This window comes from Marmota marmota, unplaced genomic scaffold, assembly GCF_001458135.2.
Source record: "Marmota marmota marmota unplaced genomic scaffold, marMar, whole genome shotgun sequence".
In the NCBI taxonomy this organism is placed as follows: Eukaryota; Metazoa; Chordata; class Mammalia; order Rodentia; family Sciuridae; genus Marmota; species Marmota marmota.
In genome coordinates, this window is record NW_026000174.1 from 4,774,991 (window position 1) to 4,791,520 (window position 16,530).

A 16,530-nucleotide genomic window follows, 5' to 3' on the forward strand; every position below is an offset into this window, starting at 1 on the left:
CACACTACCTTGTTTGCTCCTGGCAACCCAGAAAGTGTCAATTGGAAGAGTGGAGAAATAAACACTTGGAAAGAACACACCCAGGAAGTTATATGTATTAGGTCCCCAAAGATTGGTCAAGAGGCACTGCTGGCCCTTTTAAATCAATGCAATTTGAATATTCAAATTGGCTTTCAAGTTGCTTAAGGTTTAGACAAGAGTATATTGATGACTCATCCACAAAGCTCAGTACTTAGGGCTACCTACCATTCTTATGTTGAAAAATAAAGAAGAAATTAAAATGCAAAAGTGAAAAAAAAACCTATAATTACAAAAATGTAAATAGTTCAACAAAAAAAGATGTAATTTGTGAAAACAATAATAAAGTGTTGGGGGTGGAGTAAAACAGTACTTATATTGCTTAACAAGAGAGATATATTCAGAGAAATGTGTCATTCAGTAGTTTAATTATAGTGCAAACAGAGTGAACTTCCACTAAAATGGCTATGACATCTCTAGGCAGTATAATCACACAGGATCAGTGTCCTATAAGTAGTCTGTCATTTATTGAAATGTCGTTATACAGGGCATGGCTACATTTATGTGCAATAGAAGTTAAGTTGTTATCGGATTAAATTGGATTGTTATAATTACAAGATGTTTTATGTATGCATACAGGTATGCATGTGTGCACGTACACACACACACACACACACACACAACCTATAGTAGAAGATACACAAAAAATGAGAAAGGAATCAGCAAATGTGACTACAAAAACAATCAGTGAGGGGCTGGGATTGTGGCTCAGCTGTAGAGTTCTTGTCATGCACGTGTGAGGCACTGGGTTCCATCCTCAGCACCACATAAAAATAAATTGATAAAATAAAGATATTTGTCCATCTATAGTTAAACAGCAACGACAACAACAAAAGAAACCAATCAGTGAAACATAAAGAAGATAACAAGAAAGAAAAACTGGGATAAAAAGCTACAAGACAGAAAACCATTAACAAAATGGTAATAGTAAGTCCTTTCCTATTAATAATTAGTTTAAATGTAAATGGATTAAACCTCCCAATTGAAAGATACAAGGTGGCTGAATGGATTATGAAAAGCAACATTCAATTGTGTGCTGTCTGTGGGACTCTTTTTACATTTAATAGCACTCATAAGCTGAAAGTGAAAGGATAAGAAAAGATAGTCCTTGAAAACATAAGCAAAGAAATGCAGTGGTGACCACAATTATAGTAGAGAAAAATAGGCTGTCAGGAAAATTTTGTCAAGATACAGTGAGGACATTAAATAGTGATAAAAGATTCAACTCACCAAGAAAGTATAAAGATCATAAGTATATAAATACTTAATATCAGAGTACTCAAATACATGAAGCAAGCAATAACAGAACTGAAGGGAGAAATAGCAATATTATTTAATAATAATAATAGAAGATTTCAATACCACATTTTCAATAGTGTATAGAACATGAAGAAAAAAGATCAATAAGAAAACAGAGGACCTAAACAATACTATAGGCCTATTGAACCAACAAGTATAAACAGTATATTTAACTGAACAGTAGCCCTCTAGCACACACAAGACATTTTGCAGGAGAAGTCAAATGTTAGGTTACAAAAACAGCTTAAGCAAATTTAGGAAAAGTGAAATCATACCAAGTATATCTTTGGTCACAATGTAATAAAACCAGAAATTAATGCCAGAAGAAAACTCAAAATGCACAAATGGGTGCAAATTAAATAGCATATTTTTTGGGGAGGGGGGTACTGATAATTGATCTCAGATGCACTCAACCACTGACCCACATCCCCAGTCTATTTTGTATTATATTTAGAGACAGGTCTCACTGAGATGCTTAGCAACTTACTTTTGCTGAGGCTGGCTTTGAACTCAAGTTCCTTCTGCCTCAGCCTCCTAAAATGCTAGGATTACAAAGGTGTGCCACCACACCTGACTAAATAATCTTAAAGCATAATCTTAAAAAACCAATATATCAAACAAGACATCAAAAGAGAAATTAGAAAATATATTCAGGCAAATAAAAAATACAAAATATCAAAACATATGTGATACAGCAAAAATAGTCTGAAGAAGAAAATTCATAGTGATAATACCTATAACTAAAAAGATGAAAGAACACAAGTATACGATTTAATCTTCTACCTCAAGGAAATAGAAAAAGAACCACATCTAAGATTAGCAGAAATAAGAGAATAATTACACGTAGAACATAATTTTAAAAAATAAAGCATAGAAAAACAATATAAAAATACAAAACTTTTTTTAATATTTATTTTTTTAGTTGTAGTTGGACACAATACCTTTATTTTATTTATTTTTATGTGGTGTATATATTTATACACACATATATGCATATGTGTGTGAGTGTGTGTGTGTGTGTATGTATGTATTTATTCAAATGACTTCAACAAGAGTATGAAGACTGCATGTGGGGAATGATTGTCTTCAATACTGTTGGGAAAACAGGGTATCTACAACCAAAAAAAAAAAAAAAAGGCAATTGGAGCATTATCTTATACACAAAAAATAAACTCAAATAGATTAAAGATTTAAAGGTCAGACCTAAAACTATAAGTCTCTTAGGTTAAAATAAAGGGGAAAAGCTTCATGACATTGATTTTGACAATTATTTCTTGGATATTATATCAACACAGGCATTGAAACCAAACGTAGACAAGTGAAATTATATCAAATCTGATCTTTGTATAGCATAGGAAATAATCAAGAGAATAATAACATATATTAGTTAACTTTCTATTATTATAACAGATACCTAATTTAGTTATAAAAACAAAGTTTTATTTTGGTTCCCAGTTTTTGAGGTCCCAGCCCATGTTCTGTTGGCCCAGTTATTTTGAGCCTCTAGTGAGGCACCTCATCAGAGCAAGAGTACGTGGCTAAGAAAAACTGCCTACCTGAGGCCAGGTAGTATAAAGGAAGGAAGAGAAAAGGATCAGGGTCCCACAGTCCCTTTTGGAAACATGATGTCCATAACCTAAAGACCTCCCTCCTGATCTCATCTCTTAAAGTTTCCACCAACTGCCAATACCACCATCCTGGTGATCACACCTGTAACAATTAGGCCCTGTGGAGACATTCAAGATTCCAACTACAGCAAAGGGCGGCTTGTAGCATGAAAGAAAATATTTGCAAGCCATGTATCTAATAAGGGCCAAATATCTGATAACATCCAAAATATGATGTACTTCTACAATACAGTATCAAAATAATAACAATAATGATAATAACCTAATTAAAAATGAGCAAAGAATCTGAATAGACATTTTGCCAAAGAGGATGTAAAAATGTCCAATATAGATGAAAAGATGCTAAATATCACTAATTATCTGAAAAATGAAAATCTAAAGTGTAGTGTCATTTCATACCTGTTATAATGATAGTTATCATAAAAAAATAGAAAATATCAAATGTCATTGGAAATGTAGAAAAAAAACTGGAACCCTTATGCTGTTAGTAGGAATGTAGAATGGATCAGTTATTATAAAACAATATGAAGGTTTCTCAGAAAAATTTAAAATAGAGCTTCTGCATTATCTAGCAATCAAACCTTGTGTATATCAGAAAAGATAAAGGCATGGAGATACCTATTATGCCTCCCTGCCAGTCAAGTTACAAAGTTAAAAAAGAAGTAAGCAGAATTATTACCATAATGAGTAGCTTCCGATTTTTAAAAATTATGGTAAAAAATAAAACATGAGTTCTATTCTCCTGAATTTATAAGGGTACAATATAGCACTGTAAACCAAAAATGCAGGTTATATAACAAGTCTTAAATTTATTCAAATTGCATGATCTAAACTCTATACTTATTTAACAATGACCCCCAAACTCTTCTGTTTCTCAGACCCTGAAAACCCACATCCAACTTTCTGTTTCTGTGAGTTTGACTTCTTTAGATGTTTCTTATATGCAGAATAATGCAGTGTATATCCTTCGGTAATTGCTTATTTTTCTTTGTATAAAGTCTTCAAGAGTCACTTTCTTTGTATGGTTAACATTACATTGTTTAAAATTACCACATTTTGTTTATCCATTCATCTCTTGATGGACATCTAGGTTGTTTCCACCTCTTGGCTATTGTGAATAATGCTCAATAAACATAGGAGTATAAATATACCCTCCGGATTCTAATTTCAATTATTTTGAACAAGTAACTCAAAGTATGATTGCTGGATAATGTGGAAGTTCTACTTTGAATTTTTTGAGAAAACTTCCTATTGTTTTTCGAGAAACTGATCCATTTTACATTCCTATCAACCCCATAAGGGTTCCACATTAAATGCTGCATTGAGGTGGTAACCATAAGAGCTCACTGTTATTTTGTTTTTGAGATCAAAATGCTCATTTATCCATTTTACACCTTACACTTAGAGCACAGACCAGAATACCTATGTTGGTCTGATCACTGTAAGATTCTTATGTCTTTTTTCTCACATGATTTATTTTAATAAATATTAAATAGTTACTTTATGCTGAGTTGTGAGGATGCAGGTGTGTAAAAGAGAGCCCTTGCTCTACTGGTGATTACTTACATTCCATTTTTAGGAGGGCACAAAACAAGTAAGATGATAAAAATAAGATGATAATCCTTCTTTTAAATACAATTATGATAAGTGTTGTCATAGAGAAGCACAGGTGCTGAGTATTTGATTGCAGAATGACATGACCTATCCTGGAGGAGGGGGCCAGTGTTCATGGGATGCCTTATTGGAGAGATGGCATTTGGGTCTGAATTCTGGAGGACAGGAAGCACCCCAGAATTTCTGAATAGTGGAGGCTTAGGGATGGAAATATGGTTGCAAGAGAAGTTTTGGAGCCTTATTTTGGAACTGTGTTGCACAGTAAGGTCATTCTAATTCATAGATTATGTTGTATGATTAGGGTGACATTTGGGAGGTTGTTTCTTAATGCATCCTACAGAAAAAAAGTAGGAATCAATTATGTTAAAGTGTAGAGTAAGAAAAGGGCTTGCTTAATACTCAGTGTCAACAAAGAGGGAATGTGTGCAGGTATTTAGGGCCTGTGTGGTTGGAGGGCACAGGGGTATTTGGTGAACAAGGCTAGTGAAAGTGGCAGGGGCCAGGGCACAACTAAAAACCATGCAAGCCATCGTAAAGATGGTGCAACCTGTGTAGATAAAGATCCCAAAAATTATTCACAGGTATTAGGCAGGGCAAGACTATCACAATGGTATTTTAGGAGTAGCTCTGTAAACTGTATGAGAAGAACAAATTAAGAATGGATATCAGAGACCAATTAAGAAGCTGTTTCACCAGTTCTATAGAGAAGCAATGCTAACATAGAGTAGAATGGTTGTCATGGTGATTGTGAGAAATAAACAGATATAAAAGATATTTACATAGACAAGTATATAGATATTGTAGAATGCAACTTAATATGCTAAGAGAAATCTGTAAATCTCACAGAAGATGTGACAGTTCAATCTCGAAAGACGAGAACAAATTTCTTATAATAGTGTATTTCAATACTTAGATTCAATATTAAAATATGCAAATCATAAATAATTTTTACCTTTTTACCAGTGTTCTTTTCAGAATCCTTAAGAAATATCACAGTATTCTGATTTCTATAATAGTGTTACTAAGTGCATTGAATATAATAAAACTACATTTCCTGAAAACTATTTTATAATTTCTTATCATTAATTCTGATTAACCCCCTCCCCAGTAACTCCCATCCAAATCGAGTATATTAGTAATAATGTAAGACATTTTAAAACTTTTTTTCCAATTCCTATTAAATTGTCTCTCTGTATCATTGGGCATATATCCTTTCACACTGAATTCCTACTTATTACTTTATTTCTCATAAAATTTATGACTTAAATTGGTTTAAGCAGTTTAGAAGTGATTTTAGAGTCTAAAATATTTTAAATAGTCTTGTTCTTTCATTTTGAAAGGTAAATGTGTTTATACCGGGAGAATTTCTAGTCCAAATCATTGTAGAAGACTATCAATTCGTTTGCATTTATAAAACTTCTAGTTTTTTTTTTTTCATTTTTCAAATCAGGGGAAATTGTATCTAATGTGTCATAGCATTCTGTGATTAGTTAATATATTAAGGACTTTTGCTTCTCTGTCATCCTTTAGCAAGCACTTAGCTCTTCTTTTGTAATTAATATTTTCATTTCCCATATGCATAAAGTACCCAGAGGAAATTTTATCTTGAAAAAATTCTGCATAGTGTTCTAATGCAGCACAACTTATTTGGAAATCATGTTTGTTATTTATTTTTATTAAGGAAATCAAGCTAGGAGATTATTTTCAAACTCTTGCTTTACAAAGTAGTTGTTCTACGGAGTCAGTGAGGTCAAACAGAGTTCAATAAGATATATCTTGTCTAGGCATTGGCCTGTGCACCATCTGCCCCTGTTAATCACAGTGATCAGAAGGATGTGTACTCATACACTGCTAATTCTTGTTTTACCAGAATTTCATGTCATCTCATGGTCATTACAGTTGTCCAATTACAGTTGACCAAATTGGATTATTGTTAATTAGTGAGTCTATTTCATAGTAAAGAGGACTGGTTGGACATACTTATCTGTTTAAGTGGTCTGTCTTCAGACTTAGAAAGCCAAATGTCCTGTTTGCAAAGAAAAATCTTTCTTGTTGTGGGAGGAAAAGACAGAAGATTAAAATTACATGTATGAATAGTGAATTAATAATTTCAATGTGGTCTTTTAGTATGCTGAATGAAATTTTGTTACGATCTTAAATATCTTTAGAGGAAAGCAACATTGGACATGCAACATGATATTTTTATATACAAAGAAATTACAAGATAACATTATGAAAACAGAAATCCTAGGGCCCTCGTGATGGGAAGAAATAATTCATTCCAAGCAACCCATTCCTAACAGATTTAGGTGCCTGTGAAGAGTTATAATATCTCAAGTAAGCCAGGAAATCTTCTCTGTCCTGCCGCAAGTTGCACACACCATTACAAATTTGTGATGGATGGATACTGACTGACTTCTATGCTGATGGATTCTCACACTTGAGAGGCAAATGGGTGCGAACAGGTCATGTGTTCCCTGAAAATGCCAACGGGCCTTTGAGCAATGATATCTGCCTGAAAAACTAGAGAAGTTATCAATGGTTAGATAAGATTAGAGAGAGCCCAAATTATCAGTTCCTGACATTCTCATTTGGGAGTGATGGCATTACCATAACCCGTCAGGTCCTAGTGTAGAGTCATGCGTCATGGTGACACCAGACAAGTCTGAAGCTCTCTAGGGCTTTATCTGACCCAAAAGTTCTTTCAGGCGTTATCTCTTGATCCAGAATAAAGAAGGCAGAGAAAGACAGAGACAAAGGATCTTCTGCCTTCTTCCCACTGAGTACCATATGATCTATTTACCTCAATTTTACTGTCTTTAAGGATGGATCTTGAACACAGGGTTTGATTTCAGGAGGAAAAAAACATTAATTCTGTTATTATTTCTGCCCAATAATTCAAGTCTTTGTATTTTTTTTTCCTGGAAAAATTCCTTGACAAGAGCACTGTCTCAAAACCAGCATTGAAGTTAACCTTAAACAAATAGTTTAATTCTGGAGCATTACTATATTAAGTATTATTACAAAAAAAATCTTAATTATCTCCTTCATTCCTTTACTCTATCCTTCCATTTACACAGCCACACAACCATCCATTCATCTATGCCAAAACAAACAAACAAAAATGTACTTATTGCCTGCTATGTGCTGGGCAGTATGTTAGGTACTTGGGGAGAACTGGTCAATAACACAAATAAGGGCTTCCCTTTAAACTTGAATATATGGGTCACTATTATGTGACAGAGGTGCTTTGAATGTTGCCGGGCATAGTACTTATGTCAGACTCTCTTGAAGAATTTTGAAAAGAACCTTTTTGTATAAATATGTGGAAAGAGAGGTTTCTACTCTTTCAGGATTTTAAAATATAGCAATCCAGGGTATTCTGGTGTTGAAATGTAGAACCTTTTAATGGTCCTGAGCCCTGCAGTAAGCACCTCACCAACTTAGGCCTCAATGAGATCTCCACTGCCCCAACACCTGGTTGATTCACTGAGAAGGTGGATCTGATGGAATCAGATTGTCAATATTTAAAATAATTATATTATGGATTCTGTCATTTTGCTCCTGTATGCCATGTTGATGGCAACTGGCTTTTCAATCAAACCAATGTTATTTCTTTAGGAATGTGTGATAAGGATATTTTGGCAATAGATATGGAAAGTTTTAAACAGAATAAAAATTCTAAGCGTGGTCAGGCTTAGCCTTTCCCTTTACTGCAAGCACCATGAATGGAATCAGCAAGCATGCAAAAATTTTAAAACAATAATGTTCTCTTTGGAAGGCAATTGTTATAAATTGGATGGATTTCACTCGTTTTTCAGTGTAAGATTTTGAAAATTCTGTCTTTGGAAACGAAAATACTGCATGGATGGGTGGGATACATCGTTCACTTTAAAATGCAGACTCTGTGGTGAATGTATTTGTTGTGGTAAAGTATTTGAAAGGAAATCCTCAGAATAATTTGGGGTAAGGAAAAATACTGTTTTAAAATAAGCCAACCCACCAGTTTTGAAACTTGAAAATTGCCTTATTTTGAAAGAGAAAGAATTAATAATTGTTCATAGCATAAAGAATACATGTTAGGATTATAATGTATAATCATGGTTTAAAACAAATTAAACTTCCTAATTTTAAAGGACTCTAGTACAATGCTGTGACCTTGATAAATTTTCAAAATAAATAGATTTTTTTTTTTTTAGAGTTAGTATCGATTTTCTTATTTAATTATCTCCTGATTTTATTTCATGTCTTGGCAAATCTCTCTCCAGATAGATGATTCCTATAAATGTTGAAAATTCCCTTTACGGTGTAACTTTTCCATCATTTAAAATAACTTATACTGTAGCATTTCAGCTTAGATGCATCTTTTCTGGAAATGGTTCTGTTACTCTGATAAGAAGTTCCCTTTCCTAAGGTTTGTATTTTGTGTGGGGATCAGGGAGGAGAGAGGGAAAAGCCAGAATGCCAAATTATGAGTATTCTTTACTGTGGAGCTCCATCCAAAAAGGGTTTGTAACACAGTGTACAGTCTTGTAGCCCAGCTGTGTGGAGCATTGATTGCTTCTGCCTAGAGCAGGGATACTGTCAAGTTGCTCTGTGAGTTGAGTCATCTATTGACAAAGAGCTACCAGCCCGCAGATAATGCTGTGCGGAGCTGCTCTCGCTGCTCCCTCTGCTCCCACGATGCACTGCTTATAGCAGCTGTCAAAGATACTGAGGGATTCACGGGGAAAAAGACTTTTACTACTGCCTGGAAGAAAGGGGTGTGAGGGAGGAGACATTTCTGTACAGAGCTGACCAAAGGAAAGAGTAAGCATCAGTGCAGTATGAATGCATACCTCACCAAGCAACACAGCTGCAGCCGGGGGTCCGATGGCATGGATGCCGGCAGGAGCGCGCCCACACTGATCAGGGATGCCCACTGCGCCTGTGGCTGGCAGAGGAGCCCTCAGGGGCTCGGGTACAGTTCTCAGACCATGCCCTCCTCAGGAACTGGGGGCCCAGCTTCAAACAGGACCAAGCTGGTCACCTTGTGGGACAGTGTGCGGAAAAGCCCCCACAAGACGAGCACCAAGGGCAAAGGGACTTGTGGGCAGCATTGTACCTGCCCACATGGTTGGTTCAGCCCGGCACAGGTGAGCCTTTTCCTTGTGACTTTCCCCTGAGAATGATAAGAAAGTTGTGTAAAGTCAGAGTGGTTTGGAAACTTTACCGAGTCCTCCTTGCTGACTGGGTATGCCTGTTTGGAAAGTGTTAGGCCAGAAAAGAAAAAAAAAAAAAGAACTGTCATTTCCTCACATGTTTCAGGGCTTATACCTCTGGGTGGTCTGTGGTAGTCTAGGGATGCTGTGCTCAGTTTCTTTCAGTGACTCTTCCCCAAGTTCAACTTCTCTAGTCCTCCGATGATCTTACTATTCTACATCAGAGACTTAATGGCACTTTTACTTCTAATCATGGTTAACTTTTCTGTTTATTTTACGTTTAAAATTCTTGTCAAGAAATAGAGAGAAAAATGGATTTTAATCACTTTCTGTCTCTTTAAAGATAAAAGAACGTTTATTTCTTCTGCTCTGGAAAACAGTGATTTGAAGTATGATATTCTGATTCTACTGTTGTAATACTGTATGCCTTTCCAGTTGTAGAGAACGAAATTTGTTTGCATTAAATAATTAGTTTTACAAATGAAAGGAATAATTTGGAGGAAGATATAGGATAATTACACTTAGAATAAAATAATGAAACATTCCATTTATTCAGAGAAGCAATAAGGTTATTTATATTAAAAACTATAACTCTCTTTCTGATAATGCATTTCTGAAGCAGAAGTGCATAATTTGATTCCTAATATATTCTTACCCCCAAACTACTAAAATTTTCCCAGCAATAAAATTGGCTTGTTTTTTTTCTGCTTCCATCCAAAAAAGAGAAAACAACTTTCTGCAAATGCTACAAAATATAAATAAAATGCACCTGTACTCACTTTTATAAATATAGAACAATGACTCTTTTTAAATAATCATTGAAAAGAAAAGATCTGTGTTTGCAGAAAAATATCTCAATTTCACTATTGTTAGCATAACTGATAATGGGTATTCATGAATAAAGTGTAATGATCTGAGAGGTGTAGAGGATGGTTTAATTTTAATAATAGGTTTTAAAAAGTACTTCCAAGAATGTCACATATCATTAGCTCTTAATGATATAGTTACAAATATGTTACCATGTATATGGCTTTGATGCATTGGCATGAAATTATAAGCTTTTCTTAGAGAGAGAGAGAGAATCTCAGTATCTTGATTTATAAACTACTTCAGTTTGAAATGGAGACTAACATTTAGGAATTCAGTTATTTTTTAAAGTTACCATGAATTTCTAACTGAATAAACAGTCTTGGCAATTGTAAAAAAAAAAAAAAATGTATTCATTTAAAATTATTTAACATATCTCTTTATCAATTACGTTAAATTCCAATAGCTCACTTACTTGACAATATCTAGCTATTTTTGCACAATTTAGAGAAGGCAAACTTGCTTTGGTGTTGGACTTCTTTTTAGCTGAGTTATAATATACTTTTCATAAATGATAATTTTCATAAGTGATAATTTCCCACCCAAAAGTATCTAATACTGCATTGTAATAATATACTCTAAAAATCTTGATTCATTTTTAAACTGAGGGAAACTTCTGCCTTTCTTAGTTTTTAACAGTCTCCTAGTTGACTCAAATTACTTGTCATTTAATGCTTTAAAAATTGAAATAAACTCAGAACTGATAGAGATCCAGTGTAACTTAAGAACACAATAAATTTAGGCAGCCTGATCTCACTTTTCTCTTTGCATATACATTTCTAAACATTTTCTCTCTCATTCACATATACTTTATTATTGCCTGGGAAGAATAGTGACCCTAAATATTGGAACTATGAGCCAATAACAGTTAGAGTTTTCTATGTTGTGATGTTCTTCCTTCATCTGAACCTTCTACCCTTAATCATCTTGGATCTATAAAAGTGCTATGGTAGATTGATCAGTCTCTTTCTTACCTCTGTCTGTATCCATTTAAATATATTGTGTTGTATAATTTTAATGTTTATACACATATATATTCATATATTTTAATATATTTATTAAAATATCTCTATAATACCTATCTTTTAGGCATTTTGAAGTATTATACTTGTAAATATATATGCATATATTAACATATGTATATATAAGTATATATATATAAATGCATATAATATACAAATGAAAATTAAATTTTTATATTATTCCTAGTTTTTCACTGTGAAAATGCTAATTTATTTTCCCAAAGAATCCTTCATTCTCTTCATGGAAAATATACTTCCACATAAAGGTTATTTCTTTACTTCTGGTAGGAGGGCTCAAAAATACTAATATATATGTTATTTGTTATATATACATATGTATTCATTCACATTTACATCTATAGAATATTTTAATTACACTTAAATGTCTAAGTATTACATGTTCATGTATACTATCACAAATCAAGAATGTGTATCTATGTGTCTATTAAAACTGAATCCGTTTTAAGAATTTTATAATGCTATTTTTACCCCTTAATTTCACATATATTCTGTAAAATATTGTAAACCAAGGAGAGGAGCTAGTGGTACTAAACATTGGAATTCTCAATAAAGTGGAAAGAAGTATTGTGCATGTTTTAGAATAGCCCAGAGATGCTCATGTGGTGAAGAGTGTGCCTGAGGGAGGTTAAGTGACTGGGAGCTGAGATCTTGCCCTTGGAGATATTTGCTGTAATACGTAGAAATCAGCAATGTTATTTCTGACTGATATAATAGAGGGCCATGGTAATAATCTGAGTTCCTCCCAAGGCTCTCTGCCAAGCTGCTGTTATCTGTGGTGCTGTGTATACTAACAGTTTTCTGTCTTTATGTTGTTCCTCAGCAAGTCTAAAAAAACAGCTTCTCCAATACATTTTCAATTTCATTTGGATCTGTAGGATTAATAGGTAAGGAAGTGAAAATGGAAGCACCCAGAAGTGAGTTCCATAATGCACATCTAGGATATTAATGTTGGCCTTGGGAAGAAATGTGGCCCGTGTTGCTTACGTGGCATTTCTTCTCAATGCAGACTTAACCTCTGGAGGCCAGATACACCAATGAAGACTTGGTGATCAGAGTTCTATGCATTTGTTTTTCACTCATTCACAATTCATTCTTCACTTGTATATTATTCAGCTGTCATATACTGAATGCCTATTATGTACCTCTCTGCCATGCTATGTTGCTATAATTGTCAAGAAAGTAGACATTGTCCCTACCACTATGGAGCTTATACCCTGCAATGGTGTATATAACATTTAGCAAATACATCATGATCTATGCACAATTATATCTTCATAATCACATCTTGGAAGTTCCAGGGAGTGCTGCGGATACCACAGTAAATGTATATTTAGGATACAGAGGGACCACAGAGAAGTAAAAAGCAAGATACTTTTCAGAAAAGACATTTCATCGTTATGCCCAAGTTTTCTGTTTTGTAAAGTGTGATAAAAATAGTACCTACCTCACAGTTTTGTGGTGAGGAATTATTAATACAATGCATGTAAAACACTTTAACCACAGAGTTTTCATATAGAAGGGGCACATTATTTATGGAATGAATGAATGTATAATAGTCCATAATAAGTGTTGTCTATTATGGACCTATTCCTTAATTCATTATTCTTGACTGGCTGGAAAAAGAACAGAAATTAATCAGTGAAATCTTCATAGTGGTGGTGATTGTTGGACTGAATTGGATTGAATCGTGAAAAAAAAAAATGAATGCTTATTAAGTGCTTAAAAAGAGGCAAACTTTTTAGTAGAAATATAATAGGAAAAAGGCATATATTATCCCAGTGCCTGTGTAGAACTGCCCATAATTCTATCTGCCCAGAATATTGAATCCTGGAGGACAGGCTAATCAAGACAGGACCCTGGAGGACTTCATGGAGACAGGTCACAGCCTAGTGGGCCTTGAGCAGAACTCCGCTAAGTCTGTAGCACAGAGCCACTGCAGGATTTGAGTGCCTACTCTGTCACTCTCTATGTGTTATATTTCATGATCAATGAAACCCTCTGGTCCTTAGTTTCTCTAAACTTATTGGTTTTCCTTAGGTGAACCCCAAATATCTTCCAGTATTAATATTCTGTGATACCCATTAATTAATGCAAAGCACTTTGGACAAGATTTATGTTAGTGCCAGACAATCCTAACTTTGAACTTACCAACTTTGTGTGACTTCATTTGTTTGCACTTCATCTAAGCCTTAATTTTCTCCTCTTTAAACATTTGGGATAAGAAAGTCATGTTTCAGGGAAATGTATTAAGAATTGAAAATATTCTATATAAAAACCCCAGAATGGCACTTAGAACATATTTTCCAGCACATGATATTTGTTATTATCAGAGATGTCCAAATTGTGTTTTTAATCTGAAGAACTTATTATCCAGCAAATTAGTTAGCAGTCTTATGCTCTTTCATTAGAATTTCTAGTTTGCTCATCAAATTTTTTAAATGTCTTTCTTATAATGATGAAGGTTAAGCTAGGCAACTGTCCAGAAACTTTTGGCATAGTACCATATAATGCTGATGCTGGCTTGACTTTTTGTCCTTCAGGGTTCTCAGAGATTTACAACTACACATGCACGCATACATGTGTGTGTGCATGCACACACACACACTATCACATAAAATTGGATTGTACTGATGAAGTAGGATTCCCATAAGCTTACATTCAGAAGTAAAGGGATTTTGAAAGATTTTCCAATAACAACCTGTGAGAACAATCACATGTATTCAGCCAACCTCTGTAAATATCCCCTAACAGTTTTCTTACAACAATTTTAGAAAAAGCAGTTTGCAGCAACCTGAGTGTAGAAGACTTTTTAGTCCAAAAAATAAGGTTGTCCTAGGCTGAAATCTTAGGCTCAGCTTTTGCCCAGCCAAAAATAATCTGACATCTTGTTTTAACTCTATGCTTGCTCCTTTAACTGATTCCTTGCAGAAAGCCAGTGCCTAAACAAGGAAGAATGACATTTTTTAGATTCTGGAAAACACTAGCCACCCTGGGTGAGGGTAAGGAAAGTTCCAGAAAGAATTAAATTTCTAGGCATTCTTGTGGTGGACCTGAAGCCACTCAGCTAACACTCCTGGCACCCATATTACTATATGCTGACAACAGCAAAGTGTTTCCTCTAGGGCAAAACAAGGAGATGCAAAGCATAGAGAAAAGAAGAGCAAAGGTGGCTGACTGTTTACTGAATACTCAGGATGACTACAATGCTGAGGCACTGTTCTACGGGCTTTACCTCAGTCAATTCTTTGAATTCTCCCAATAACTCTATCAGATATAGAAACTGAAGCTAATAGTAACTTGTTCATGATCATGCAACTGAAAAGGGCAAAACTAGATTCAAATGTAAGTGCATATGACTCCTTTATTCTTTTCACCACATCTTATAAGAGGGTTGTATTAAGGAACCCTTTGAGGTAGAATGTGCACATGCACACACACACACACTAGAGACCTCTATAATTTTCTAATTTAACAGGAATTTCCTTAAGAGATTGAATTATTTTACATGGTTGAGAGGAATGTCACCCCATTGCAGAAATACTAGATTTCCCCATTCTGCATCATTTTCTAGTTTCAGAAATCCTGAGGGAATTAAGCCCTTAAAGATCCCTTCCCTCTCTCATCAAGGTTAAGAACCATACTGATTTGGAACGGTTAGTTAATTCTTATTAACACCAATGTCACAATAAAAATACTTGCTTTTAGACCTCAGAGTCTGCAAAATTTTCAGATGTGTTTAATTTTGCAACATTTATGGTAAAGAATTGGGATCCATGTATTTTAAACAAAATAAATTACAAGTGAACATACAGTACAGGGACATTGTCTTTCTTTAGTCCAAGAGCATTGTCTCACATTGATGATGTTTGTGAATCTCATGAATGTGTTTAATCTACTGATGTATCAATCATGCCAATAGCCAAATACATCTCTTTAATATCACTGTCTCCATTGTCCATCTTCCTCTGTTTTAGTAATATTGTTTGATGTTACAAACGTAGCCCACATCTTGCTTTTTTCTGTTCTGTTCTCTACTTTGTTCTATTCTTTTAATTTCAAAAAGAGATCTAGATATTTTATAATTATGTCAGATTTGCATGATCACTTAGTGGTCATTTAGTATATTTCCCAAAGGAAAAACTGAAGCCTGTCAAAGTTAAGATACTTACTCAAGGTTATTCAGATTATGGCAGAATTGGTTTCTGACTTCAAACTCAGACTTGAGTTCTTTTCATTCTTCCTAATTGTCCTCCCTTTCTTGTCCCTATGTGCTCATCTTCATGAAGAGTGATTACTGACAAATTATTAAGCATGCAAGTTTTGGGGTATTACATAAATATAATTTTAACTCAGATTGCAGACCAGCTCTGTCCCCAAAGGCAGGAGGCAGGAGAGCTACTAGAAAGCATTTTAGGAAGGTAGGGAAGTACTTAAATGTTTATAATGATTGGAAATTGATACTGTCATTTAAAGGCAGGGACCAGTTATGCGAGATGAGCTGTAAGGTACAGAACAGTCCTCCACAACAAAGAATTACTCTAGACACACACTACAACTTTTAACAACACACTGGACATTCATGAAGATTAAATCCAGATGCCCTTCAATAGATGATTAGATAAAGAAACTGTGGTATATATACACAAGGGAATATTACTCAACATTAAAAGAGAATAAAATCATGGTATTTGCAGGTAAATGGATGGAGTTGGAGAATATCATGCTAAGCGAAGTAAGCCAATCCAAAAAAACCCAAAGGCCGAATGTTCTCTCTGATAAGTGGATGCTGATCTATAATGC

General features: G+C 34.5%; 1 protein-coding gene across 9 annotated transcripts in view; it reads left to right on the forward strand.

The window, feature by feature from the left end:
• Dlg2 (discs large MAGUK scaffold protein 2) overlaps positions 1-16,530 on the forward strand; it is a 917,250-nt gene that overhangs the window by 127,398 nt on the left and 773,322 nt on the right. For 3 of the 9 annotated variants that reach the window (XM_048787972.1, XM_048787973.1, XM_048787979.1), the window contains exon 1: positions 9,238-9,754. The exons of 2 other annotated variants lie outside the window; for them this stretch is intronic. In XM_048787972.1, coding sequence (XP_048643929.1) covers positions 9,446-9,754 — 309 coding nt within the window. In that variant the 5' untranslated portion in view covers positions 9,238-9,445. Of the gene's footprint in view, positions 1-9,235; positions 9,755-16,530 lie in introns of those variants that run through there. 4 more of the 9 variants (XM_048787974.1, XM_048787975.1, XM_048787971.1 and 1 more) reach the window with 3 other exon arrangements.